Here is a 25,517-nt window from a genome sequence, read left to right as displayed (position 1 = left end):
ACTCGGGCGGCCCTAATCTGTGTACATTGACGCCTGGGGATAGTAGTTTCGGCCTCGTGGATGTGACTTCGAACCGGGTAGCCGAGAACTCACTTTCCCAGCGACCCGTTTGACAGGGCGTGGCGCCTCACGAAGATGGTGGCGCGCGCGGCGTGTGGCTCCTGTCGTCTTCTCCAGTCGCAGCTCAGCGCACCGGCCAGCATTTCGCTGGTTTGGAGTCCCCGCCCTCCGGGTCCCTGACCCCGCGCCCCCTTCCCGTGTCCCCAGTTCCCGGTTCCAGGAATGCCTCGCGCTCGTAAGGGCAATGCGCTCCGCAAGGGCGGTCAGCGCCGTGGAGGAGGTGAGTCCTGGGGGCTCCAGTAGAAGTGTTCAGTAGAAGTAAGCGGGGAGCGTTTTGTGGTTACCCTTCGATGTCATCGAGGCTCGTGGTTTGGCGAGTCTTCCCACGTCAGCCCAGCGAAACCTCCCGGAACTCTGCTAAGGCTCGCACGTGCCCCGGCAGGCATTGGCCACGTGTGCGCCCAGCTTAAGCTCATTGCCAGCTGTTTTTCGAAATCCCGCGCCTCAACGATGATTTGGCCAACATTTAGGGACCTAGGTTTTCCCATCGCCACCGGGATGGACAGTCACACTAGACAGAGCGTGAATACTACCTTTCGCCAAATAATAGGGCGTTTGATAGACTGCACAAGGAAGTTAGTAGAGAGGCCTCGTCTGTTCTGTGAAACGGGGGAAGTGTGATTGGAAAGGTACAGAATTGGGGTCTTAGCATTTGGGCTGGAGACTTGGGCGGACATCCAAGAGCCTGAGGCAGTCTGAAGACTCCTTATCAGCCTCAACCAGAAGCATGTCCTGTTGGGGTAAACAGGTGACTCTGCTCAGATAGAGTTCCTGCCAAGCATGTTCTGACCTGACTGCCACCCTAATGTGGCTTGGGTCTGCGGACATTTCGTGGGGTAGTGACAGCTCCACGAGGACTACTCCTGAAAGCATTTACTGAGTGTTCTCAGAATTTTGGGAGGCCCTGTGAGAGGAGCTTCTGGGTGAGACCTGGGACGGGGAAAGAGCCCCATGCAGAGAGCTTATCCCTGCAAAATGAGGAAGTCTGGGCTGTTTTGACAAGTAGGATAGTAAGAGAAGAGGTGAACAGAAGTCGCTGTGTGGGTTGAACTTTTCCTACAGGCGGGTAACGTTCGTGGTCCCTAAGACATGAGGACTACCGCAGTAGCTGCCCTTCTCAAAGCCAGGCCTTGGCCCTGGAGAGAATTCATACACAAGGGGGTTCCTGCCCCGCTGACACTTTGAGAGTTCCCTGTGTTTACTTTTTTAAATGCTCACAGGGTCAAGACCTTCTTCTGGTCTTCCAAGGCTAGGAGTAATCATTGTGTCCATACCTAAACTTGGGGGTCCTGAGTGGACCAAAGTAAGCTCAGAAAACTGTATTTGAAGTGCAGAGTGCCCAGCGCACCCGCTGGGACCTGGGCCTCTGCTCCCGGAGTTGGTAGAGAGCTGAGCAAGTGTGGTAGCTGTAGCAGGGTCATTGCAAGTTGGCTTCACCTGAGAGGGGTGCTTTTCTGTCCGTGCTTTAAAGGCTGGGCAGCTAATCAAATTATACCTCTGCTGAAATGGGGGTAGGGGCGCGATAAGTAGTCCAAAGAAGGCAAGGCCTTGGCACAGTTTAAACCCTTGTGTCTGTCTAGTACTATAACCTGAGCCCTAACCTTTACATTGTCCTCTTTTGACCACAATCTAGGCTGGTCCTCCGGCCTAGGTGGGATTCATCCAGTCTCTTCTGCCACTGTGTGGTTCCTGCTCTCCTTAGAGCAGACTGCGCCCACCAGGGAGTGCTGGTGCACGCCTTTAATCCTAATACTCCCGAAGGAAGGTGGAGGCAGGTGGATCTCTGAGTTCAAGGCCAGCCTGGTCTGCAGAGCTGGTTCCAGGACAGCCAGGGCTACACAAAGAAACTCTGTCTTGGGAAGGAGTTTGGGGTGGGAGCAGGCTGTACCCTGCGGGAGTCCCCATTCACTGGGTCTGCCAGGATGTCCCAGGTAGGCCTAGCCCCCGTGTTCTCCAGCAGACAGACCTCCGTCCCTTTTTCCTACTTCTTAATTCAAGTCCCATGTGTCAGGCCTTGTTTTGCCCATCTCTAAGATGGGATAGTTGAATGAGTCATCCCCCACCCGTGGAAGCTGCTCAGACAACAGTGTTATGTTCTGCAGGTGCCAGGAGCAGCACTCAAGCGGACTCCGGCTCCAGTGAGGATGAAGCAGCCAGCGAGGCCCGGAGCACCACCAGTGACTGTCCCAGCCTGCTGAGCACTGCTGCAGAGGACTGCTTGGGTGAGAACAAGTTGAAGGTTGACGGGGACTAGTGAGGGCTCCGCTGGACAAGGGCAGGATTTGGTGATACCAGAAGGGCTGGCTTTGCAGGCGGGGAAGCAGTGGATGAGCAGAGCCAGCAGGAAAACCTGGAGGAGAAGCTGAAGGACTCCGTGGACTGCCTGACTGACAAGAGGTACCTCTTGGCTGCTGGCCGACTTTGCAAGGAAGGGCCCAGTTCAGCCTGCAGCAAATGGAACCGAGGGAGCCATCACCCACATGAACCCTTTCTCTGCCTCCCAGTGCCAAGACCCGGCAAGGAGCTCTGGAGAGCCTGCGCCTGGCCCTGGCCTCCCGCCTACTTCCCGACTTCTTGTTGGAGCGCAGCCTCACGCTGGCGGATGCCCTGGAAAAGTGCCTTAAGAAAGGTCAAGTCCTGGGCACTTGGGGAACCCTAGCTAGGCAGGTGTTGACGCTTGCTGCATGCGCTAACTGGAAAGCATCCTGTAGGGAAGGGTGAAGAACAGGCCCTGGGCGCCGCTGTGCTAGGCCTGCTCTGTGTGCAGTTGGGCCCTGGACCCAAAGGCGAGGAGCTGTTCCACAGCCTGCAGCCCCTGCTGCTTTCGGTGCTCAGTGACAGTACAGCAAGCCCTGCTGCCCGGCTCCATGTGAGTGTTTCCGTGCCCCACAGGTCCCTCATCCCAGAGCAGGGGATTGGGTTCTACCTTAGACTCCCTACTCAGACGATGCTCCTGATGTTGACCTGTGGTAGCCTAGCTTTGTGCTCTTTCCAACAGTGTGCTTCTGCTCTTGGCTTGGGCTGCTATGTGGCTGCCACTGATGTCCAGGTAAGTGGACTGTGGACACAGGTGGTAGAGCAGCCAGACTCAGATGCTCTGTCTGTGAGCCACTCCTGTCTCCCTGTGCTCCTAGGACCTGGTCTCTTGCCTGGCCTGCTTAGAAGGTGTTTTCAGCTGGTCCTGTGGCACTAGTGGCTCCGCTGCAGCTCAGGTTTCTGCCAGCCTACATGGCCTGCTGTGTGCTGCCCTGCAGGCCTGGGCATTGCTGCTCACCATCTGTCCCAGTACCCACATCAACCATATCCTTGACAGGTAGGGGCCTCTGCCTACTTCGAGTGGGAGGGAATTTGTGAAGGGACCCTCAACCCATACATGAAGCTTAGCTCTCCCTTTCCATAGGCAGCTGCCCCGGCTGCCCCAGCTCTTGTCCAGTGAAAGTGTGAATCTTCGGATCGCTGCCGGCGAAGCCATCGCACTGCTCTTTGAGCTTGCCCGGGACCTTGAGGTGCGAGGGACAGTAGGAAGTGCCTGCTGGCACCGCTGACCATCCCAGGCTGTTTGCCCTCCCGCCTCCCCCCACACAAAGCTGTCTTGGGTCATCTTGTAGGGGAGGTGACCCCAGCACTTGGTCACATGCTAAGGGCTATCGTGGGGATTCTGAGCAGAGGTGACCTTCTGGGGAGAGGCCACGGTGGGGCTGAGAGAGAAGAAGGCAGGCAGAGAAGAGGGCAGTGAGTGGAACGAAAGCTTTGGAAAACACTGTGCTCCACGCCGGGAGAGCTGTAGCTTGTACCCACCTCCATTGTTCCCCCTCAGGAGGACTTTGTCTATGAGGACATGGAGGCTCTCTGCGGCGCTCTGCGTACTCTAGCCACTGACAGCAATAAGTACCGTGCCAAGATTGATCGTCGACGCCAGCGCTCCATTTTCCGTGCTGTGCTGCACTTCGTTGAGGTGTGTGTGTGTGAGAACTTGGGTATGCAGTTCCCCAGGGGCTAGATGCCTCAGTAGTTAAGAGCACTGTTTGCTCTTCCAAAGGACCCAGGTTCAATTCCCAGCACCCACATGGTAGCTCACAACTATCTGTAATGCCAATTCCAAAGAACCTGACATCTTTAATGCACATAAAATTTTTAAAAAATTAAAAAAATAAATAAATAAAAGACTGTGTCCCCACGGGTTAGGCGAGGTGGATGACACCTATAATCCCGGCACTCAGGAGGCAGGACCATACTGGGGGATTCCAGGACAGCTAGGGCTACTTTAGGCCCTGTCTTAAAACACACATGTACGCACATGTGTCCATGGTAGCCAGTCCCAGTCATGGGCGCTGGGCGCTCTACCCTACAGGGCGGTGAATATGAGGAGGAGACGATCCGCTTTGGCCTGGAAGTGCTCTACATAGACAGCTGGGCTCGCCGCCGAATCTACACAGCCTTCAAGGATGTGCTGGGCTCAGGCATGCACTATCACCTCCAGGTGAGGGGACACACGGGGATGGCTTCCCAGCTTGACTGCTTCAGACTGGCCTCAGCTAATTGCCTTGTCTTCAGAACAATGAGCTTCTCCGTGACATCTTCGGCCTGGGCCCTGTGCTAGTGCTGGATGCTGCTGCCCTGAAGGCCTGCAAGATTTCACGTTTTGAAAAGGTTGGCATCTTGTTACTTGTAAACCTAGACTGTGAGAGGGCCACAGAGGAGCCTGAACTTTGCTTCCCAGCTCACCAGGCTCCCTGCTTTGCTCTTCCACAGCACCTGTACAATGCTGCGGCCTTCAAAGCCCGGACCAAGGCCCGAAGTCGTGCAAGGGACAAGCGGGCAGACATCTTGTGAGGCTGACTGGCCAGCGAGAAGGCTACCCATACCCTTACCATATTTTTCACAGAAGACAGTTCGAAAAACTGGTCCCTGCCAGTGATTGTCACTTTATTTTTGTAATGATGAAACCAAAAACAGACAAATGTGGGAGGGTCAGGGGATCAGGGCACTTAGGACTCTAGCTAGCCCTTTGTGTTTGCACTTAGCTCTGTGGCTATGGCCTTTTCCTGTCCTGTCTCAGGTGAAACCAAATGTGTGCCCGTCCTGGAGCCAACGGGCAGGTGAGAAAGGACTGTCTCTTGTTTTTTAGACCTTGCCCCCTAGGACTGCTTCTTTTGGGGGGGTCTGGCACCTGGCCACCATGGCATAGGGTAGGCAAAGCTGCCTAGAATGGGTGTGTGTGCTGATTCTTAAGGAGAGAATTAAATAATACTTATTCCCCTGTATCCTTTATTCTGAATTCTGAGTCTCTTGCCTGCCTTCCCTCTCATCTACCATGCCAGGCTTGGCCCCAGCTAGATCTCTATTTCACCTTTGTCCTCTATGGCAGTCTCTGCCCACGTGGTCCCCCACCCCCACTGCAGCCTAGCTTGTCTGAGCTGAGACTGGACCCCCCACTAGGAAGCCTGGCAGCGTGGGTGGTTGTGCAGGGACAGCTATTTCTAGACTTCTGAACCTCCTATCTGGGGCTGTCCAGAGGGTGCTGACAGCCATAGGAGGAGCCAGGAGAAGGCTTGTGCCCCATCCTCTGACCTTTGGCTATTCAAAGCAGGGCCTTGGCACCAGAAGGCGTCATCAGGCTTGGCCTGAAGAGGTCAAGAGAGATAGGTAGCTGTTGAGTCAAATTGGGCTCTTGCACAAAAATCTCACCGAGGAAGTAGTGTAGATGTGGTCATCAGTAGGTGAACAGAGACCTGCCAGAGCCCCTTTATTTCCCCTCACAGTTCTCACATACAAATGGATCTCAGCTGGGTGCCCGAGCTTCGCTGGCGTTGAGCCTCCTTAGCTGGCTGAGGCTAGCCAGACGCAATTTGAGCAGAGTCTCCTCTTGTGTGCGCAGCGTGTGCGCCAAGACCCTCAGGGATTCACTCTGCAGCACTGGGGATTAGAAGACATTTGCGAGACCTTGTCAAGCCACGTGCCCTGCCCCCACCCCCATTTCCAAACAGCCCAACATCAGGGGTTGCCCTCTGCCCCATGCCCCACCCCTTACTGCTGCTTTTGCAGTTGCCCTGGGTTGCCAGCCCTGCCTGTTCCTACCACTGAGGTAGACAGCCAGGATGGCTAGCGCCAGGCAGGTGAACACCAACAGTGCTAATAGCAGCAGGAACCCCCCTCGGCCACACACGGGGCTGCAGCCAGCGTGGGTGCACAGTGACGGGGGCAGGGCACCCAGAAGCTCTTCCCAGGGCTGTGTCTCTTCAGCCAGATAGGGCCGTAGTGAGCCTGCGGGGAGGATGGTTCTCAGGAAAGTGACACCCTCGGCATCCATCTCGCTCCCTTCCGCCCCTTACCTCCGCTGTGCAGGTCACTGATGGATTCCACCCGATGCAGACGCACCTCCTGCACGTGGTTGGGAGCCAGCGTTGCCCTGTTCCTCTGGTTCTGCATTGGCAATACGGTGTCTACAGGGGCAGTGGGACCCATGTGAGCAAACCAGCTGCTGCTGGTAGGTGACCTCGGGCTGCGAGGACTTGAGATACATAGGAACCGTACCTTTGGCATTTGCTTCCAAATTCCCTAGTTTCAGGAATGATTCTTAGTTTGGACGTAGGGGTTCCAAGGGCTTAGCCTGCAGTGCTCTTGACATACTCCCATGTTCACATTCAGGCATTCCTTTGCCTGCTTATTGCTAGCAAAAAGTTCATCCACCGAAGCCCACGGCCATTGCGGGCTGCCAGGCCAGACCTGATAACATGCTGCCTACTCCTAGGCAGTTCTAGCAATCCCTCCTGGCCTTGGATCTGCCTTTATGGCCGCAGGTTTCAGATTTTGCTGCTCTTATGGGAGCCCTGCTGTTTGCACTCAACAGCACTGCAGGGGTCCCTTTCTTTTCCTAGCAGTTTCGTAAGTCTTTGAGGCCTCCTTTTTCCGGCCTCCCTCTGAGGCTATCTGGGCTTTTAGGTTGTTTCCAATTCCCTTTGGAAATTAACCCCCAGGACATCCATCATTAAATATGAAGGGTTTCCCCCATTTTCCTGAAAGTTACTGAGGACAGTTCTCAAAAGTGGAATCACTGGGTCCAAGAACAGGTTTCTCTTTTAAATCTGTCATCAAAACTGTTTTCTGAAAGGCCTGTCCAGAGCCCCAGCAGTACAGCATCGCCACCATTAGGCAGCCCATTGAAAAAAATCCCTGTATGTTTGTGCACAGAAGCCGGATGTCTCTTGGGCCCGGCACTGGACCTCAACAAATGGTCTAGGCTCACTAACCACTGAGCCCCAGGAACTCCTGTCTCTAGCTCAACAGACCTGGGATTAGAAGTGTGTGTCCCCATGTGACCTAATGTCCACTTCCCCGACATAAGGACTGACACACAGCATCTGATTTTTGACTTGCTTCTGAGCATGGCAGGGGCAGCTTCAAGTACATCATAGCTCCCGGAGAAATGAACTCAGGTCTTCTCACTTAAGGCAAGCTTTTTACAGAACTCTTCCCCAGACCCTGAATGCACACACCTTTACACCTTTACATCTGCTAATTTGAGAGAGGAGAAACAGCTTGCCTTGATCGTGGCCTAGGGAACCTGACCAATGTGTGTGTAATTTCCCACTCACAGGTTCTGCCCATTTAGTCACTGACTATGGTTCCCTTACGGTTATATTTATTTCAGGTTCTGTTTTGCTTTTGAGATAGTGACTCACTATGTAACCCAGGCTGGCCTGGAACTCGCTGAGTAGCCTGAGCTAAGATTGGCTTAGCCTTGAAATTCTGTCTCCACTTACCACTGTTATCACACGTGTATATCACTATGCCCAGCTTTGTTATTGGTGTGTGTGTGTGTGGTGTATTTCCACACTTGTGCATATGTGTGGACTACAGAGGAGGACTTTGGGTGTCTTCATCCATTACTCTCTGCCTTATTCCTTTGAGGCAGGGACACCTCCTGAGTCTGGAAATCATGTCTTTTGTTTTTTGACAAGGGTGGATCGCAGCAAGCCCCAGGGATCTTCTTCACCTCCCAGGACACAAAGCACTGGGGTTATAAGGCACACAAGACCACACCCGGCTTGTTTTACGGATACTGGGGTCTGAACTCAAATCTTCAATGGTTATGTAGCAAGTGCTCCGAACAACTGAGCCATCTCCCCCTCCCCTTCCCTTTTGTATGAGATAGAAAGTTCCCAGACTAGTCTTGAGTACTGGTCCTGGTTAATTCAAGTAAATTAACCTTCTGCCGCATCATTCCAACTATCAAAATATGTATGATTTCTAAATAACTATAACCATACTTCCTGCTGGTGTTATTTGACTGGAGAGTTATTATTTATTTTTGAAACAGAGTCTCACTGTGTATCCCTGGCTGGCCTAGAACTCACTATGTAGACCAGGCTGGCCTTGAACTCACAGAGATCCTCCTGACTCTGCCTCCCACGTGTGCACCACCAAGGCCCTCTATTGGATTGATTTTTTTTTTTCTGTTCAGTCCTGGCTCCACAAGAGCTCCAAGCCTGCCAGGGATCTCGCTAACAGTGTGGCAGGGCACTGGGTAAGGATGGCTTTGGGCCCTCCGGGTCTTCCTTTGTGATGTGCTCAAAGCTGCCTCTTGACATTGGCAAAGACTCAAACAGAAACAGATGCTGTGGGTCCTTAAGCCTGGACAGTGGACTGCAGGTCACATTGAATCCCCTCTCTGCGCTTTCCCCATTCTTTAGATTTGAACATGTTTTATTTGCTACAGAAACACACACGCATACACGATAGATGCTGCGGTTACGTTTTGCACCCCCCTCCCAAAAAAATGGTAAACATCTTCCCTTAGTAGCAGGCAGGCCCTTCTCTGCAGTATACAACGTTGAGGGCTACAGGACTAGAGCCCTGCCCCTCCCCAGAGGCCACCTTTCCTACCTGCTTGGGTCTCCTCTGGCATGGCAGTTGGTAGGTAGTCAGGGGCCCGATGAGAGTGCCCAGTAGCTGAACTAGACAAAGGCAGCAGCGGCTCCTTTGGGATCCTGGGATAGACCTGGCTGCCTCCCAACCTGCTCCTAAAATAGGCCTGAGCTCACTTCCCTGGGCTATATTTAGACGGGGCAGCTCTGAGCCCTGAAAAGGGGCAAAGTGACCCAATTGGGCTGGCCTAGACTACCTACTTGGTGATGGGACTCAGCCAAGAGCAAGCCTCCTCTAGCACATGGGCCCAGGGAACTTCTCAGAAAACCATACCGACTCTACACACGCATAGGCTTCGGAGCCTTCATTCCGAAGGTCAGCATGCGCCATGTAGCTATGATAGAGAAGGAGCCCTGAACACCTCCACTCAGCCCTCCGTCATTCCAATAGACGCTTTACCCACACACCAGCAATCTCCTTCCAGCAAATGTGAGGCAAGCGCCGGCCACTGTGTGACCATCTAGTGCCAGATATTGGGGAGTGGGGCCCCTGCTGGCCAGTGGACAGATTGGGATTCGTAGCTATTATTTCTAGCAGTGAACTATGGCCTTAGAGAACCTTGGGAGCGGCCTCTGTTTTTCCATCTGATAAACGGGAGCAAGGGTTCCCGGCCAATTGTATTGAGAATAAAAACGCAGAGATGTGACTAAAGAGCTTAGCACGACGTAGTCTCCGTCCGCCCCTCCTCTCCTCTCCACAGGGTCTCCGTCCGCCCCTCCTCTCCTCTCCACAGGGCTTAACAGGCCACATGGGGGCGTGTTGCATACTCCCGAAGGAGGCTGGTCCAGCTTTCAGGCCTCAGTCTGTGGGTGGATTCTGTTCTGCTGTTCTCAGCTGTGCAAAACAAGACTGGGGAAGCCGGGTGTCTGAGTCCCATACTATCACATGAGCCTCCTTGCCCTTCCTCAGACTCGGTGGGCTTGCCAACTTGGCACTGGTCCTTCCATCCTGGAATCCTCTGCCACCAGACATCTGTGACTGGCCCCTTCTTTTTCTGTTTTCGTTTAGTTTGTTTTTCGAAACAGGATTCCTCTGTGAAATAGCCCTGGCCTGGCCTGGGCTCACTATGTAGACCAGGCTGGCCTGGGCCTCGGAGATCCACCTGCCTCCGCTGGGACCAAAGGTGTTCACCACCACGCCCTGCTAGCTGGCTCCTTGTTGGCTTTCAGCTCAAGCGTCACCCTTCAGTAAGTTCTGCACACCTCCTTGCCTGCCACATCCAGGATTGTTGGTTTGTTTGTGCATCAAGGAGCTGGGCCCTGCCATGAATGCACTGTGCACCCCAGTACCCCCCGAGGCTCTCTGGAACCAGCTTAACCGTCTAACAGCACTTTTCATCTTCACTGCAGCAACCTTGGAGGACAAAAACCCAGGCCTCGAGACTGCTGGGGCAATGCCCGAGACCCCCAGCGAAGTCTAGGACTACCTGTTATCTGCTTGGGCCGTTCCAACGTCAGCTGATGAAGTGTTTATTGCATTACTTTAGTACAGTTGGCCTGCCACACGCCCCATACCCAACAGTCTGATCTGTTCACAGCTTTCTGTTCACTGCCCAAGAAAGAGATTGCTTCCCCCAGGACGGGCACCCAAGACAGCTCTCTGGCCCTGGTCTACTCTGGAACCCTACTTCTCTGTCCACTCCCTCCAGGCTAGATCCTGAATTGAGCCCGGACCCCTCTTTTGGGGCTACATTCATGAGTTATCTTGTTAATAAATAAGCGACCCTTTGGCCAGGGCCTATGCAGGGGTTAGGTGTCTCCGCTGGCCCAAGGACCTCAGTGTGCCCCAGCCACAGCTCATCTGTCTTCCTGGCATCTGTCGGACCCCTCCTCTGAGTGTCATATCCATCCCGGTCCCCGCTGTGGGGACCAGCCGGTCACCAGTGCGCCGCGCTGCGTGGTCCACGCTCCGCACGCAGCTCAGAGACATGCGTCCGCCTGTTGCGCCCCTTCCGCCGTGATTCCGAAGGCGCAGGGTGGGGCCCGGGCTGCGGGCGGCACATTCGCAGGGAGGAGGCGCCTCCACCGCCGCCCGGTTCCACCAGCTGCAGAAAGTCCCGGTACCAGAGCTTAGGACCCGCGGGCGCGGGAGCCACCGCCTCCTCGGCCCGTGCCAGTCGTTCAGCGGGTACCGCGCTCAGCACGTGCAGCACCAGGCGACGCAGCGGCTGGGAAAAGCCTTGTTCCACTGCCACGCACAGGTACACGCCCGAGTCCTGGCGCCGCAGACCATGCAGCAGCAGCCCCCGCGCGGTGCGCTCAACGCGGTCCTCGGCCAGCACCTGCCGTGTGAGGGCGGGAACGGAAAACAAGGGTCACTGGGAGCCAAAGCTGGACAAGGCACGGAGCTGCCGGCACTAACGGATACGGGCACCGGGCTCAGTATGTTTCAGATGAAGATTCGCTCTGGGTTAGAGAGGGTCACTTGAATGGAGGTTGGAGGAGGGGGGGGAGACTAGAACCCTCAGTGAGTGGGTTGGGGGCTCTCTCCCTCCAGATGGCAGAGGGTGAGTCAGGAGTCTAGTGGGACGCAGTGGGGCCTCACCAGGCTGTGAAGAGCAGGTAGGGACAGAACAGGAGGATCTAGAGGAGCCTGCGCGGAGCCTCATTGAACTGGATTTCATCTAAGGGGTGAGGTGCAGGCCAAAGCCTGGTTGGGAAGGGCGGAGGAGGCGCACCTGGGTGTGAGCGGCCTCCCCCGCGCGTTGGAAGGTCCATTCCACATGCGCCTGGAGTGAGCGGGGCTCACACTCCAGAAAGGCGCTCCCACTCTCCACACCTAAGACCTTCCTCTCCAGCAGCGCAGAGTGAGGAGAGTCTTGAGAGAAAAAGGTCAAAATTCAGACAAGGCAGGGCTGGGTGTGGCCATTTCAAGGCCTGAGGGTAGGAGCTGAAGCGGTACTCACCCCCGGGGCACTGGGTGCTGGGGTCACCATTCCTTATATCCTGCCTCCTGAACCTCCTGACCGAGACATTAAAACCTGTGAGCCCTTCCCTGCCGGTGGCAGAGACGCCCTCCCGGTGGTCCAGCGCGGACTCCAGGCCGACCCACCTCTTGGCAGTAGGCTGGAAGCGTGTGCAGGCCGACCCATCCCAGGCGCAGTAAGGGTCACGCGCCAGGCAGCATTCTGCGCAGGCGCGGCCTAGGGCCGTGCAGCGGTGCAGTGCGATCTGGGCCACGGCGCTGGGTGAGGCTACGTAGAGCTGGTTCTAGAAGGCACAAGAGTCTCCAGTCCCATCAGGACAGCCCTTACCTGGCTCCCTTCACTCAAAAGCTAGCCTTTTTCCCACCGGACAGATGGGAACCCTGAGGGCTCGTTGCCTAGCAAAGAGGAGCTATGCCTGAAACTCTGGGCTTTGAAAGCCAAAGAAGCAAGACAGCCGGGACGCTGGTGGCACAAGTTCAGTGACTCACCCTCTTCGAGGAGATTTGCATGCTGGTGACTGTGGCCGAGTCCTGAAAGGGAGGCAGGACATGGGGCTCAGGGCCAAGAGGCTTCAGGTGGGGCGTCCTAAGGTGACTGGGGAAGGGGCCTCACCTCGAACACCTGCAGCTCTTCCAGGAGAAGGCCTTCAGAGTTAGGTCGGCTACCCTTGGGGACTGAGATCACCTTTAGCACTGTGCCCACATCTGTCAAAATGAGAAGGAATGCCTATTGGTTTTCCCTAACAAGCCGTGTGTGTGTGTGTGTGTGTGTGTGTGTGTGTGTGCGTGCGTGCGTGCGTGCGTGCGTGCCCTTTCTCCACCTTCATCATGGTTGGGTCATGAAAAGGTTAAAAGAATTGTAGGTTGGAACAACTAGGGTAGCCCCCAGAAGGCGGGGTCACAGCCCCGACAGAGATGTAGCTATTTGACCACCTCCAGGCCAAGGAACTGGAGGGAGCTCTATGCCCTCCGGGCCATCGTGAGGAGACCCTGACCTGTACCAATGAAGAGAACATCGTAGTGTCCGTCAGCAGCCGCCACCCGGTCTGCAGCGATTTGGGTGAAGGTGTACCCAGCTCCCACTTGTAGGAAGAGAGGACGCCCCCCCATGGGCAGGACTGAGTTGTACATGAGAGGGTGGTTCCGGGCAAACTGGATAACATCATCTGGGAAGTCCTTGGTGGAACTGAAGGTACCAAAGGTCTTGCTGGGGCACTAGGGAAGGCAAGGCATGTCAAGCAGAGATAGACACAGAGCGATTTTGTGGCCAGCCCTCCGCTCAAGGCCTCTGGGAACATGAAAGGGGCAAAGGGACAAGGTCCCTGAGTATCTGAGCCTCTTCCCTGGTGAGCTTTAGGCTGAGGGGGACACATGATCTCACTCTGCAGTTCTACCTTATGGTGGTGACAATATCCCACCCCTATCAAAAGGAAGAAATCAGACCTCAGCCCCCTAACCCCCCCCCTCGAAACAGAACCCTCAGGCCAAGTCACGCTGTCCACCCACCACGAGACTTTGAAGTTGATTGTTTCAGGCAGTCCCTAACAACGCACCATGCCAGGCCGTGGGTAGGGGACGCGACCCTGGTAGGACACCCACTGATGTGTAGGCCCCTCCTTGTGAGCAAAAGGTCCCAGGAAGGCTCGGCGCACGTCATTCATGCTGTACACGCACACAGCAGAGCCCTGGAAGACGCCACTGCAGACGATGAAGAGAGCGAAGTGAGGGGTCCCGGCAAGCTCAGCTGACTGCCCACGGGAACTCGTGCTTCCTGCCCCTCACCTGGAGGTGGAGAAGACAGCATAGAGAAGCGATGCCTGCCGGTCCCGGGAGGACAAAAGGAACGCATCCTCTGCAGGGAAAGGAAAGGTAGGCAGGGCAGTACACTCACACCTCAGGCTCCTGGACTCTGCACCCTGACCCCTGCCCTGATGGCACTCCTCATTCAAGACACTCACGAAGTTGATCAAAATGGGTGTCACCCTCAACTCCAGGGACTGAGCACACAAGCCTCGCCTTGAGAAAAGTGGTCCATTTGTTGACCAAGCTGCGCTGGCCACCCAGGTCATTCTGCTCACAGGGTCAGAAGGGAGGAGAACAAGACCATAGTAGGCAAAAGGTCAGGGGCAAAGGTAGCCAGGGGATGAATGGCCCGGTGTCTTCTTACCCGGCAGATCTGACCAACACGAGACACAGTCATGCGTCCCATTGCTGGTGCTGCTTCCACTGCGGACTCACGGAAGAAGAAATAGATTTTATCGTCATCGGGGTTCTCGCTCTCTGGGATCCAAAAGACCTTGACAAACTTGGGTTCTAGCAAAAATAGGAGGAATGGTATCAGCGGGTCCTGGGCCCGGCACCAACCCATCTGCAGGGTCCCGCAACCAGAGCCTCCACAAGAGGCCCCTATGATCAGCATCTGCAAGGCATGAAACAGCCACGAGGGGGCAGTAGAGACCATAGCTACGCCCGCAAGCAGGCTGCCCCTGGCCCCTTCACAGGGCTTCTGACCGTGCCACACTCTCTTAATTTGCCAGGAAAAGAGGGAGATGGAGGTATCTGCTTTCGCCTTCATTCAGAAATCTTCCTCCCGAGCAGATCAAATACTCCCTGTTCCTGCTGTCCCATAGTAAAGGACGCCAGCCCTTGAGAGCCTTACATTTCCTATCAATACTAGTCGCATGAGCCTGTTTCTTTGCTGGCTCTATCCTCAAGGCCCTTGCACTAGTCATTTTCCTTACCTGGAATGATATTCCAACTCTGCTGGCTGCTTTTTCTTGTGTTCTGGAAGCTATTAACTCCCAGCTCCTCCCAGCAAGTAGCTTTCCTCAACCCAGACTCCTCTTCCCTTCTCTAGCCTTTCAGTGGTGTCATGGCCACTGGAGGGTTTTTGTTGGTTTATTTTTCAAGACCGGGTTTCTCTGTGTAGCCTTGGCTGTCCTGGACTCACTTTGTAGACCAGGCTGGTCTCGAACTCACATCTACCTGCCTGCCTCTGCCTCCCCCAAGTGCTGGAATTACAGGTGTGTGCTCCCACCACCGTGCCCGGCGACTCTTGCCTATCTCTGTAACGGGCCCTATTGTAGTAGACGCTTGGTGAGACTTCACTTCGCCCATCGCTCTGCTGCTTTTTCAGTGTGTGGCCCCTTTCCTGTTGGAGGATGGCAGCTCCCTCCCAGCTCCCCACCAGCTTCTCACCGTTGAGCCAGCGGGAATCATGGGGCTCTGTCCGGAGACTCGGATTCGGGCCCAGGCTTCGAAAGATGGTAAAGTCACGGCCCATGAGGTCCGCTGCCACCCCTGAATACAGCTCTTCCCCTGCAGACAGGGCAAGGGGATGCTTAGCCAGCCAGCTGTGAGCCCTCCGAGTAAAGGTGCCGAGGAAGCTTGCGGGGAGGGGTGCTCAGGGAGTCCAGACCACAGGGCATCCTTGGGACATGTGATGTTTTAAACTTCCAGGCGGTTCTAGAGTTACATTGGGTGCCAGCCTTCGGACTCACCCACCAGCACGGAGGCAGCCCGATGCCTCGGGTCATAAGGACTCTTCCCCTTGCCATCTTCAAGCTTCCTCAGGTCCAGCCGAAGCACAGGTTCCTGGGAGGTGGGGGAGGGAGTTGTCAATGCCAGGTCCTTTGTCACCTGCTTCCTGTCGCCCCTCCGCCGGCTAGTCGGGGTCTTACCTCCAGCCGGTGGCCCACCTCCACAAATGCACAGGTCGGGTGGAAGGCCCCTGTGCCACAGGCCAGCAGGTGGGTGTGGTTATAAACATGCAGCAGCTTCACAAAGTTCATGCACTCCGTCTGGTGGGCAGGCAGCGGGGGCAGTCAATTGTGCCCGGGGAGGCGGCCCTAGGGAGCTGCAGCTCCCTAGCGGCATCCCTACCTTTCCAACTCTTCTCCATCCTAAGTTACAGGGACCTGAGTGCCCTTGGTGACAACCTACCTTCACAGGCTGGCTACATGAAGAAGGGCAGATGTGCACAGGCCCCCGTGACTCAGAGGTCCCCCAAGAAGGATCACATGCGCCCCCACTGACTCACCGCCTCCAGACCTCATCCGCCCTGACCTCCCTGCCCTTACCCGGTCAGAACAGGCTAGCCTCTCTGTCAGCCCTGGAAATGAGGGGGCCCAACCCCTTCCCGCACGCTCCCCTGAGTGGCCCACACTCACACCAATGTCCTTCCCTGCCCAGTTGCACTCTTCTCGCCATTCCACAGGGGCCGGCCAGGCCAGCTGTGGGGAGGGAAAGCAGGTTAGACTTGAGGTGCTCTTTATTTGGGGGGGGGTTTCTCCATTCAGTTGTCCACCCCTTGGAGATTCTCTAGAGTCTAGCGTCTGGACAGTCAAGAGCGGGATCCCAAGCACTGAAGCTGGGGAAGGTTAGGGGTCCCTGGCACCTTTTTGGCTCGCTTGCTGATGTTGTCCAGGCTGAGGGAAGCCACATGGTTCTCAGCGCCCACAAACAGGCGTCCACGCTCCTCGTCCACTAGCAAGGCTTCATAACAGCAGGTCCGCTCCAGCCTGAAGGTCCGGACACCATGCCGGGCCTGTAATTCTGCAGGGAAGAGATACCTCAGAGTACTTGCCTATCTCAACAGGAACTTCCGCAAGCCCTGCCTGGTTGTCTCTCTGCAGACCAAGATTATCTGTGTGACCCAAGCCACACGCATGTACTCTCCCATGCATGTGGGCTTACGAGTTTGAAGACTGGCCCACCCAGGTGCACTCACAGAGTCGTGGGGTGGGCGGTGCAGCCCCCAGAGAGGAGGAAACAGGTTTAGGAAAACATGTGCAGACAAGTGGCCTGGCATGCTGGGAAGCCAGGCTCACAGACTCCAGGGTTCTAGGAAAGGCAGAGCCAGTAGAAACGGACAGAATCCCATCCCTAAATGTGAGGCTGTGGGTGCCTTCCCTGCCACCATAACACTAGCTTGGATTCAACAGAGCTGACCACCAGATGCCACTCAGTGCCCAGGGAACACTCCTCTGTGCAAAGGGTAGAAGAAAGGGGCTCTGGTGGCCCCCAAACCTTGACTTCCCTGCTACAGAGACATGGCTTGCCTTAGGGTAGGAGGATGAGACAGAGACAGGGACTGTTGCCATGGAGACGGTAGGGGTCCTCCTTGGGAAAGCATGAGGAGAATGTAGACAGAGAGGCTAGGACAGGGTTAACTGGAGCTGGCCCAAGAATACCTCCACCTCCAACCCAACAAGTGCCCGGTGGTAGGGATGCACACATGGGCACCAGGAAGTCTTTCTACACCGGGCCCTTTTCCAGCTGCCAGGTGCACCTACCTTGAAAGGAGAGCCGAAGGCGAGGAAGGTTAGGGGCGGCATCCCCTAACCCTGCTGCCCAGAAAAGGGCCAGGCCTAGGATCATGGCGGCGGCCTCGGCCCGCCCCATGCCGGCAGCTCAGGGCGCTCAGGGTTCAGCAGGCGTGTGTGGAGGAGCCTTCAGCCGCCCTGGACTCTGCCCCAGGATCTGGAAGAGAAGAGGCAGCAGCAAGGCAAAGAGGGTAAGGGCGGGAGGGCATGGAGGGGAGTCCCAAGGGATCAGATTACAGCCCCAAGGGAAAGAGGCTGGGGGGTCGCATACCGTTTCCTCTCCACCAAGGATGCCCCGCCTGGCCACAATCAGAGACACACCCACACCGGGCACACCCTCAGGGTCACCCTGCACTGGCAGGCACCCGCCCCACCACGTCACCCTCCTCAGTAACCTCCCCTTCTGCACACACACTCGCAGACATTAATTCACAAACACTGTGCACCCACTTCATGCCAGCCTGGGGCAGGGACAAGGGTACTGATGAGGCGGACAAGGGCCCCAGGCAGTAAAGGGCAAAGGGCCAACTAGAAGTCAGATCCTGTGGTCACTGCAGAGGGCACCGAGTGCAATGAGCAAAACAGCTGATGAAAGAAAGAATGACAGGAGGCGGGTGAGGCCTCTGGAGGAGGCTCTGTACCCACAGACCAGCGAGGAAGTGCAGAGGTACTTTGGGGACTGGAGCTAAGGTTGTGGGTGACTACTGTGGACATGAAAATATTTTGGAGGGTCCCTGAGTGAGCACACATACATGAACAGTATGTATAAATGTCCATGAGCAAACGTGTGTCACCCCATGTGGATGTAAGCTGACAGTGCGAATGTGGGCGCGCATGTGCGGCACTGTGCGTGTGTCTCTTCAGTGTGTACCAGCATAAAATATGCCTGCTTGGTTCACCCCTGCGCATGGGCAGGTGCATGTACGTGCATCATGGACTTGCAAGTGAATGCAAAGGCAGCATCAATCACTTCCTTTAACTCTGTACAAGGCAGACTAGTCTTCCCTGGTCAACTCCAGCAGGCCTTTGTGGCTGATTGTTTCCCCTCTGCAGCCTGAGGGTAGAAGCTAGACAGGTCGAGACTGACTGAGGTCAGGCTTGACCCAAGAGAGGAATGTGGACAGGGTGAGGCGACCTCTCCGCTCACCTTAAGCTCCAGGTACAACAATGGCTGTTCCCTTCTATTTCCGCATCTTAAGTTTCCCTGTCTGTGAGCCCCTCCACTGAAGCAGACACCTTGCCTGGCACCTCAGGTGGAGCCCAGGTTCTGGCTGCTATGGCCAGCCTCCTTTACAGGAGCAGGCAGGACAGGGGGGGCACGAGGGCCAAGGCCATGGTGTGGATTGAAGAAGGGAATTAATGCTAGGGTGGGTCTCAAACCTCTCCTCCCTTCATTCTCTACCCCCCCACACCAGTTTCTGGACCCCTCCCAAGCCAAGCCAGGCCCCCTGTCTCCCTCCTTCCATCTGCTCACACTTGCCTGCGCCTCTCCTCGGGTTCTTAGCAGTCTGTGAGGCTGACAAGGGCTGCCTTCCCGCACTCCACGAAGAACTCTGCCAAGGTGTCTTCCGCCTTAACCCCTCTTGTCCTGGGGAAGGGGAGCAGGCTAGGGCCCACGGGGCACCCTCGGACGGCTCCTTTAAGTAGAAGCCCCCGCCCCCACCAGGCCAGCCACCGCCCAGAATACCATAAAGTTTGCAGGGCTACAGGGTGGATCGGGTGACCGGCACAGGCAGCTGAGACTGGCTGGAGACCACGGTGGCCCCGCATGAGTAGAATGGGAGCAAGGGTTGAGCAGGTAGAGATGGCCCTCTCTTGCTGGATCTCAAGGTGAAGGGCGTCCCCTCTGGTAATCCCGGAAACCTGGCAGTAAGTTAAGGCAAAGCAGGTGGAAACAGCAGAGACCCTCCCTGGCAGTTCAGTGCAGGAGGCAGAGGGAATGGTAGGCCAGGCACTGCAGGTCCTCACCTGTTCCTCCACAGCTAAGACATGATTGGATACTCAGCGGCAAGCTCAGTTCCCAGACAGGTGGGTCAGAGGCCAGGGAAGGAGCTCTCCTCCCCTTTTCTGGGCCTCAACCCCAGTTTCTTTTACCAATTGGACCTCTTAAGACTTCAGCTGTCTGGCCCCACCGCGGCCAGTGCAGTGACAACCAGGCAGGAAAAGGGAGGGGGGCCGTGTCAGGAGAGTGCGGGCCTAACCTCAGAACTCTACCAGGCTGGAGCTAGGGGCAGCCTCTGGGGACGTGGATGGCCTAGCAACTCCAGCTCTCTTCCAAGCTGGAAAGACTGCCCTGCCCAGCAAACCCAGAGCCAGGTACCTGAGGGAGGTTTGTAGGGTTGTTTTTGTTTGTTTGAAGGCGGGGTCTCCTGCAGCCCAGGCTGACCTGGAACTCGCTATGTAGCCCAGGATGGCCTTCAACTCCTGTTTCTCCTACCTCTGCTTCTCAAGTGCTGGGCCAGGTGTAAGGCGGGTCAATTTCATATAAGACAGACTCCTGCACTTGACTTTGGTGGCCAGGTCAAGAAGTACCTGGGGTGGGCTGGAGAGATGGCTCAGAGAGATGGCTCAGAGAGAGGTTAAGAGCACTGGCTGTTCTTCCCAAAGTCCTGAGTTCAATTCCCAGCAACCACATGGTGGCTCACAACCATCTATAATGAGAACTGGTGCCCTCTCCTGGCCTGCAGGCACACATGCAGGCAGAATGCTGTATAAATAATAAATAAATAAATCTTAAAAAAAAAAAAAAGTACCTGGGGAAGCTGGGCGTAGCGCTGCCTGTCCCAGCACTCAGGAGGCAGAGGCAGGCCAGTCCAGTCTACAGAGTGAGTCCAGCCAGGGCTACACAGAGAAACAAACAAACAAAAACAAACAAACAAAGAGAAGTACCTGGGGTCTTGTCCCGTAGCTTGTTCTGAAAAGCACTTCCTGTTTGCACTCTTAGGAGCACTTTAGAGGGGCTGGCTGTTGCCTCAATCTTCTCAAAGCTGGCCTCAGGGGTCAGAAGCCCTCCGGCCTCAGTTGTACTGGTTGTATGCCACAGTTATTGTGGCACTTCAACTGGGCAGTTTTGTTACATACTGCCTGGGTGTCATCCAACCGGAGGTCAGGGGACACAGACAGAGATAAGGGGAGACTTACTTCCCCAGGAGCCTCAGGAGCCAGTGTTCCTGACCTGCCTGTCTAGCGGCAGTAGGAGAAGGACCAGGGGCCGTCGGGAGGTGGCCTAGCCTCTAGGATGAGGCCCTGCCCTGCTCCTGGGCTGGCTGCCTCTCCCCACGGACCTGGCGGCCTCCCCTGGCCTCTTGCAAGCAAACAACATTCTTTGGCTGTTTACAATTTTCCACCCAGCAGCAAGTGTCGCTGAGGCCCCTACCCACCCCTGCTGTGTCCCCTGTCTGCCCAGACTGCCTCCAGTTCTCCAGGCCCAGGGATCCAATCTTGCTTCTTTTATCACCAGCCCTGTATTCCACTCGGGGCGACCGCCCCAGACCCCCTCCATCTTTCTGACAACCTGAGACTCAGTTCCCAGCTCGAGGGAATGAGCTGTCCCTGGCCCTCTTAAGCCAGGTGACTCAGTCCTACAGATGCGTCTCCTCCCTTGAAGGGGGAGGCCTGGGCGGCAGGTTCCTCAAAAGGTCTCTTTTCTGTTCCCTAGTTTCATCATGCTGGGCTCAGGGGAGGGGTCCCCTTAGAGGCAGCACTTCAGGTGTCGGTACCCAGCTGTCATAATCAAACTCCTAAAGATTCTGAAACAAGGCAGTCTTGGTTTGGCTCTGAACTCCAGAGAGGCAGCTAGGGTCCCTTACCCTGCTTGTGCCCCTGCCCTTGCCCCCCGAACATCCACTAGCACAGGCCTGCCTGGGTTCTTCCTACAGAGTGCCCTTACAGCCTGCCAAGGCTTCGGCTTTTCCTTTTGGAAATAACTAGACTGTTGCACCAAGTCACAGAACTCGCCTCCCACCTCTTCTTACCGCTGAGCCCACCCCCCTGCACCCTGCCTGGACCCGCCATGGCGTGGCTGCTGTAGGACGCCCATCTGATGAAGGCTGTGCCAGTCACGCCAGTCCCCCGGGCTGGCTGGGTAGGGTCTCAGGTTCCCCACTCACACCTGCTTTTGCAATCAAGGCTGGAGGCTCCACGTTACAACCTTCCCCCACTGGCCACGTGGGCACTAGGTCATGCGACTGTGAGGACTGAAGCTTTGGTGCCAGGAGGTGGGAGAACACAGCCATGAAGAGCCTCTGAAAGCCTAACTTCCCCTAGCAGATCTCCTGGGGAAAAGTTGAGGGTCTCAGGACATTCCCCACCCACAAACCCCAAGCCTGGTCTCCAGAGTCCACAAGACCCCCGGCCCACCTTTTGGAAAGATCAGCTCCTCCCCTCTTTGCCCGTTGCCCTTCCCTTCAGTGGGTCAAGTCAGAGCTGAGGTGGAGGGGTGGCAGGAGGGGCCAACAGGAGCCTTGGGCCTTTAGCTGTGGCCCTCCCCCTACTGGCTCCACCCCCGTCCTCCCTCTCTCCCTCCCTCGTGTGCATTCCTCCCTGACTGAGGTCAGCCCCTCTGGGATGGGGAGGCCCCCCCCAACCAGCCACATCACAGTTCCACACTCACTCCTGTTTTCTTCATTGCCCGGCAGAGAGGGGTGAGGAAGCAAGGGGAGTGGGGGTGTGGCCTCCTCGTTCGCTACAGCCTTTGAGGGAGGGGCCATGCCAGGAAAGCTGCAAAAGTGAACTGTGTGATACGTTTTACTTATCAGCAGACATTTACATGAGTGATGTTTACGGGAATACCACATTCCCTAAGCAGGATATAGAGAGCCTCCCAGGAAGTCCTGCCTTGGGTGGCGAGCACCCTCTGGATGCTCTGGGAGGAGTTGAGTGGTTGAAGATGCTGTGGGGACTCCCCAGAGTGCAGTTAGTGACCAACGCTTTCCCCCCCTACTGCAAGACAGGGTTTCTCTGTGTCGCCTTGGCCGTCCTGAAACGCGATTTGTAGACCAGGCTGGCCTGGACTACAGAGACCCGCCTGCCTCTGCCTCCCAAGTGCTGGGATTAAAGACATGAGCCACCACCTGCCAATCTTACAGCTCACCTCATTTCCATCAGTCACTCTAGCCACCTGGGCCAAGCAGGCTGGGTGCAGGCTAGAGGCACAGCAGGTGTTTGCTATTGCCAGCGCAGGTCTGGGCATCTGATGAGGGCCTTGAGGGAAACACTTCTCTGTCATGGCTACCAACCCAGCCTCAGGCTCAGCTTCTCTCTCACCCCTCCCTCCTGCTTCCTACCCTACACAGACACTTTCTTTAGCCTCAAACCATTGTGCTCAGGGCTTCACCTGAGCCTCCCTCTCTCCCCTGAGGACTCTCAAAAGTCCCCAATCCACCCCTAGCAGCACCCAAGACCACTGCTCCTGGAAACCCTATCATAGGTCTTGCTGAAGTTGGGGCAAGACTCTACCTGCCTCCTGCCCCCAGGCTGGGCCCCTGGGGTCATCCTTCACAGTACCTTGCTTCTACATCCTGGCTTGGCTTGGAGAGGCTTGTAGGGGCCGCAGCTCCTGGCCTGGAGTCCACAGCACCACCCTAATTCAGCCTGGCCATTCTTCTAGTGCTCCAGTAGCCCCATTTCTGGGATGCACAGAGTTTTTGTTGCCAAAATATGACCTGAGCTGTGCCCTGAACCCTTCCATGTCATCTGCTGCACTCTTCTTCACAATTCACTAGCCACCTCAGCTATCATTCTTCCTCTGTGGAAGATTCCTGTCACACCAGGTCCAAACCTCAGGACCAGGCCTCAGGTTCTCCACTGTGGGGGCAGCAGCAGGGACCATCATCACTGGGGACCCTAAGACTCTGGAGATGCCCAGCATAAGAAGGCAGGAAAGAGCATGCCTGTAGAAAACCCTTCCACTTTTCTGGGCTTTCTGGGTCACCATGAAGTTCAGGAATTAATGGGGAAGATACATCTCAGGCCCCTCTTTCATTTTGCTCTAGGATGCCCAAAGCTGACTCCCCACAACCCTAGTGAGACCAGAAAGCAGATATGGGAGATGGTGCCAAACTATGATTTTTCTCCCAACCAGGATGACCTGCAAGGTTACATCTTCATTAAGAGGGAGAAGTGAAGATGTTAGAAGGAAACCTGGTCTCCATCGCTGTCTCCCTTGAGTCCTGATATCTCACTGTGTGACTGAGGCTGATTGCCTTGCAGGCATGCACAGCCTTGCTGTAACAGGGCTGTACACGTGCCCCAGCTGGCTGGGGGCCATCACCCAAGCACACAGTGGGGATTGCTTTCTATTCTGGTTGCAATAGAGTTGGGGAGATGCAGAACCACATGGCAGTGACAAAGGTCCTAGGATCTCCTTTAGACGAAGGGATTCGGGTCAGTATTTGGGCATGGGCTTAAGCTAGAATCCAATCCGGAGACACTGCAGTCATTGTTCATTTTTTGAGACAGGGTTTCTCTGTGTAGTCCTGGCTGTCCTGGAATTCACTCTGTAGACCAGGCTGGCCTTGAACTCAGAGATCTGCCTTCCTCTGCCTCCAGAGTGCTGAAATTAAAGGCGTGTGTCATCACCACCCGGCTGAAACACTGCAGTCTTATCATGGTCACCCCTTTCTATCTCCCAAAGCCACTGGTATCCTGGCTGGCCATGCCACTAGCCAGACAGCTGAAGTCAGGGCTGCTATGCTTTAGCCTCAGGCTAGCCTGGCAATCTTGCTCTAAAGGTGTATGTGTAATAATTTTTGAGCGACATCAGAAGTTAGGGCTCTGGGGCTGTCAAGGTAGCTCAGCAGGTGAAGGTGCTTGCCACCAAACCTGATATCCTGAGTTCAGTCCCCAGAACATACACGGTGAAAGGAGAGAACTGAATCCCACAAATTGCCCTCTGACCTCCACAAGCATGCTTTGGCACATGGGAGATGTACTTACACAGACCATCAGACACACACAAATAAAATATAAACATAAAAAAAGCCAAGGTCAGCAGGGCATAGTGGTATATGCCTTTAATCCCAGCACTCAGGGAGGCAGAAGCAGGTGGATCTCTGTGAGTTCGAGGAGGCCAGCCTGGTCAACAAAGTGAGTCCAGGATAGCCCAAGTCTACACAGAGAAACCCAGTCTCAAAAAAAAAAAAAAACAATAACAGAAAGGAAGGAAGGAAGGAAAGAAAGAAAGAAAAAGAAAGAAAGAAAGAAAGAAAGAAAGAAAGAAAGAAAGAAAGTCCTAGGCCTGCTTTGAAACATGGCAAGGGATTCCATCAGGATTAGGCTTTCTCAGAAGCCCTAGCTATAATCCAAGGAAGGGCCCCTTTCCTGTTCTGTACATGACATCTGCCTCCACCGGCTTGCTGGGCCTGCCTCCTCCCCACAAAGTCTCTCATACGCTCCCTTCTTTAGGCCTCTGACTCTTGGGGGCCGTTCCCCCCTCTCTTCCCAGCTGTTCTCCTGCCCTACAAATAGGTTAAAAATACCAAGGCTACCACCAACCACATCAGTAGCTCCAGCGACTATTTCAAGTGGGCCAGTCTTGGAGGCAGACCAGCCTCGTGGCAATCCTCCTAAGCTGGGGACTGCCCATCCGACACTGAAAACAGAAGCTCGGGTCCCTATTTGGCTCTGCGCACTCTGCTAAGGGTCTTGGGACTCATACCGCAGCTGCCCATGGGTGTGGACATTGGGAGAGTTCTAGAGAAAGAACTCAATTTCTCTTTCCTCGCTCAGCTGTTTCCCAAGAAACGAGGAACTCAGCCAAGAACAGCTGCAAGCAGTGGGGTTTGCCTATCTCATTGGGTACCTCCGGTTAGGGTTCAGGATACCTGGGCGGTCCTTCTTGCCTCCCCCTTCCACCCCACGCATGGCTGGGAATTTCCCACCAGCCAAAGAAAGGCCGAATTGAGAAGCCGCCCCCACCAGTCTTGGGACAATAGAGCCTTATGCCCTCCAACTCAGAGCTAGAGTAGAAGGGCCAAGGGCAGGTGGGGGCATAATTGTCTGTACCGGGGTAAGCCTTGCTTGCCAAAACCACACCCAGACCCAACGCCAAGCGAGACCCAGGAGATCCAGGACAGAGCCCTAGATGGCCCACCCAGGCAGGGAGGCACCGGGTGCATCAGGCAGACAATGCCAGTCCCTCAATAGCCCTCTGTGCCGGGGTTCCCCTCAGGACAGAAGGAAGGAACCATCTCCGGTGCTTGCTTCCTGCTGGGCGGGTAT

General features: G+C 55.5%; 3 protein-coding genes across 13 annotated transcripts; 1 reads left to right on the top strand and 2 right to left on the bottom strand.

Annotated features, from left to right (window-relative positions):
• Nucleotides 1-99: 99 nt before the first annotated feature.
• Ifrd2 (interferon related developmental regulator 2) lies at nucleotides 100-5,384 on the top strand. Its single transcript, XM_021662205.2, has 12 exons — nucleotides 100-340; nucleotides 2,223-2,342; nucleotides 2,433-2,517; nucleotides 2,625-2,749; nucleotides 2,832-2,989; nucleotides 3,119-3,169; nucleotides 3,255-3,433; nucleotides 3,521-3,626; nucleotides 3,938-4,075; nucleotides 4,472-4,600; nucleotides 4,675-4,770; nucleotides 4,873-5,384. Exons 1-12 carry the CDS (start codon nucleotides 283-285, stop codon nucleotides 4,951-4,953), a joined length of 1,326 nt encoding a protein of 441 aa, XP_021517880.1. The 5' UTR covers nucleotides 100-282; the 3' UTR covers nucleotides 4,954-5,384.
• On the bottom strand, nucleotides 5,122-10,362 carry Lsmem2 (leucine rich single-pass membrane protein 2). The gene is made up of 4 exons (XM_021662212.2): nucleotides 9,007-10,362; nucleotides 6,453-6,563; nucleotides 6,199-6,384; nucleotides 5,122-6,036 (listed from the first exon to the last, which is right to left on the bottom strand). Exons 1-4 carry the CDS (start codon nucleotides 9,026-9,028, stop codon nucleotides 5,903-5,905), a joined length of 453 nt encoding a protein of 150 aa, XP_021517887.1. The 5' UTR covers nucleotides 9,029-10,362; the 3' UTR covers nucleotides 5,122-5,902.
• A 139-nt stretch (nucleotides 10,363-10,501) lies between these two features.
• Sema3b (semaphorin 3B) lies at nucleotides 10,502-21,779 on the bottom strand. Of its 11 annotated transcripts, XM_060385309.1 has the most exons (21): nucleotides 21,657-21,779; nucleotides 21,409-21,571; nucleotides 18,985-19,160; nucleotides 18,778-18,885; nucleotides 17,268-17,454; nucleotides 16,370-16,527; nucleotides 16,143-16,205; nucleotides 15,654-15,773; nucleotides 15,474-15,567; nucleotides 15,172-15,291; nucleotides 14,141-14,286; nucleotides 13,932-14,043; nucleotides 13,756-13,825; nucleotides 13,527-13,671; nucleotides 12,969-13,188; nucleotides 12,587-12,678; nucleotides 12,463-12,504; nucleotides 12,100-12,257; nucleotides 11,954-12,009; nucleotides 11,726-11,865; nucleotides 10,502-11,329 (listed from the first exon to the last, which is right to left on the bottom strand). In XM_060385309.1, the coding sequence occupies exons 5-21, from the start codon at nucleotides 17,374-17,376 to the stop codon at nucleotides 10,925-10,927; spliced, it is 2,250 nt and encodes a 749-aa protein (XP_060241292.1). In that variant the 5' UTR covers nucleotides 17,377-17,454; nucleotides 18,778-18,885; nucleotides 18,985-19,160; nucleotides 21,409-21,571; nucleotides 21,657-21,779; the 3' UTR covers nucleotides 10,502-10,924. The 11 variants fall into 11 exon arrangements, with proteins under 11 accessions (XP_060241292.1, XP_060241290.1, XP_060241289.1 ...); XM_060385307.1 differs by lacking the exon at nucleotides 21,409-21,571; XM_060385306.1 differs by lacking the exons at nucleotides 21,409-21,571; nucleotides 21,657-21,779 and adding an exon at nucleotides 20,051-21,379.
• Nucleotides 21,780-25,517: the final 3,738 nt, after the last annotated feature.

This window comes from Meriones unguiculatus, chromosome 6 (genome assembly GCF_030254825.1).
Source record: "Meriones unguiculatus strain TT.TT164.6M chromosome 6, Bangor_MerUng_6.1, whole genome shotgun sequence".
Taxonomy (NCBI): Eukaryota; Metazoa; Chordata; class Mammalia; order Rodentia; family Muridae; genus Meriones; species Meriones unguiculatus.
This window is presented reverse-complemented; position numbering and strand designations above follow the sequence as displayed.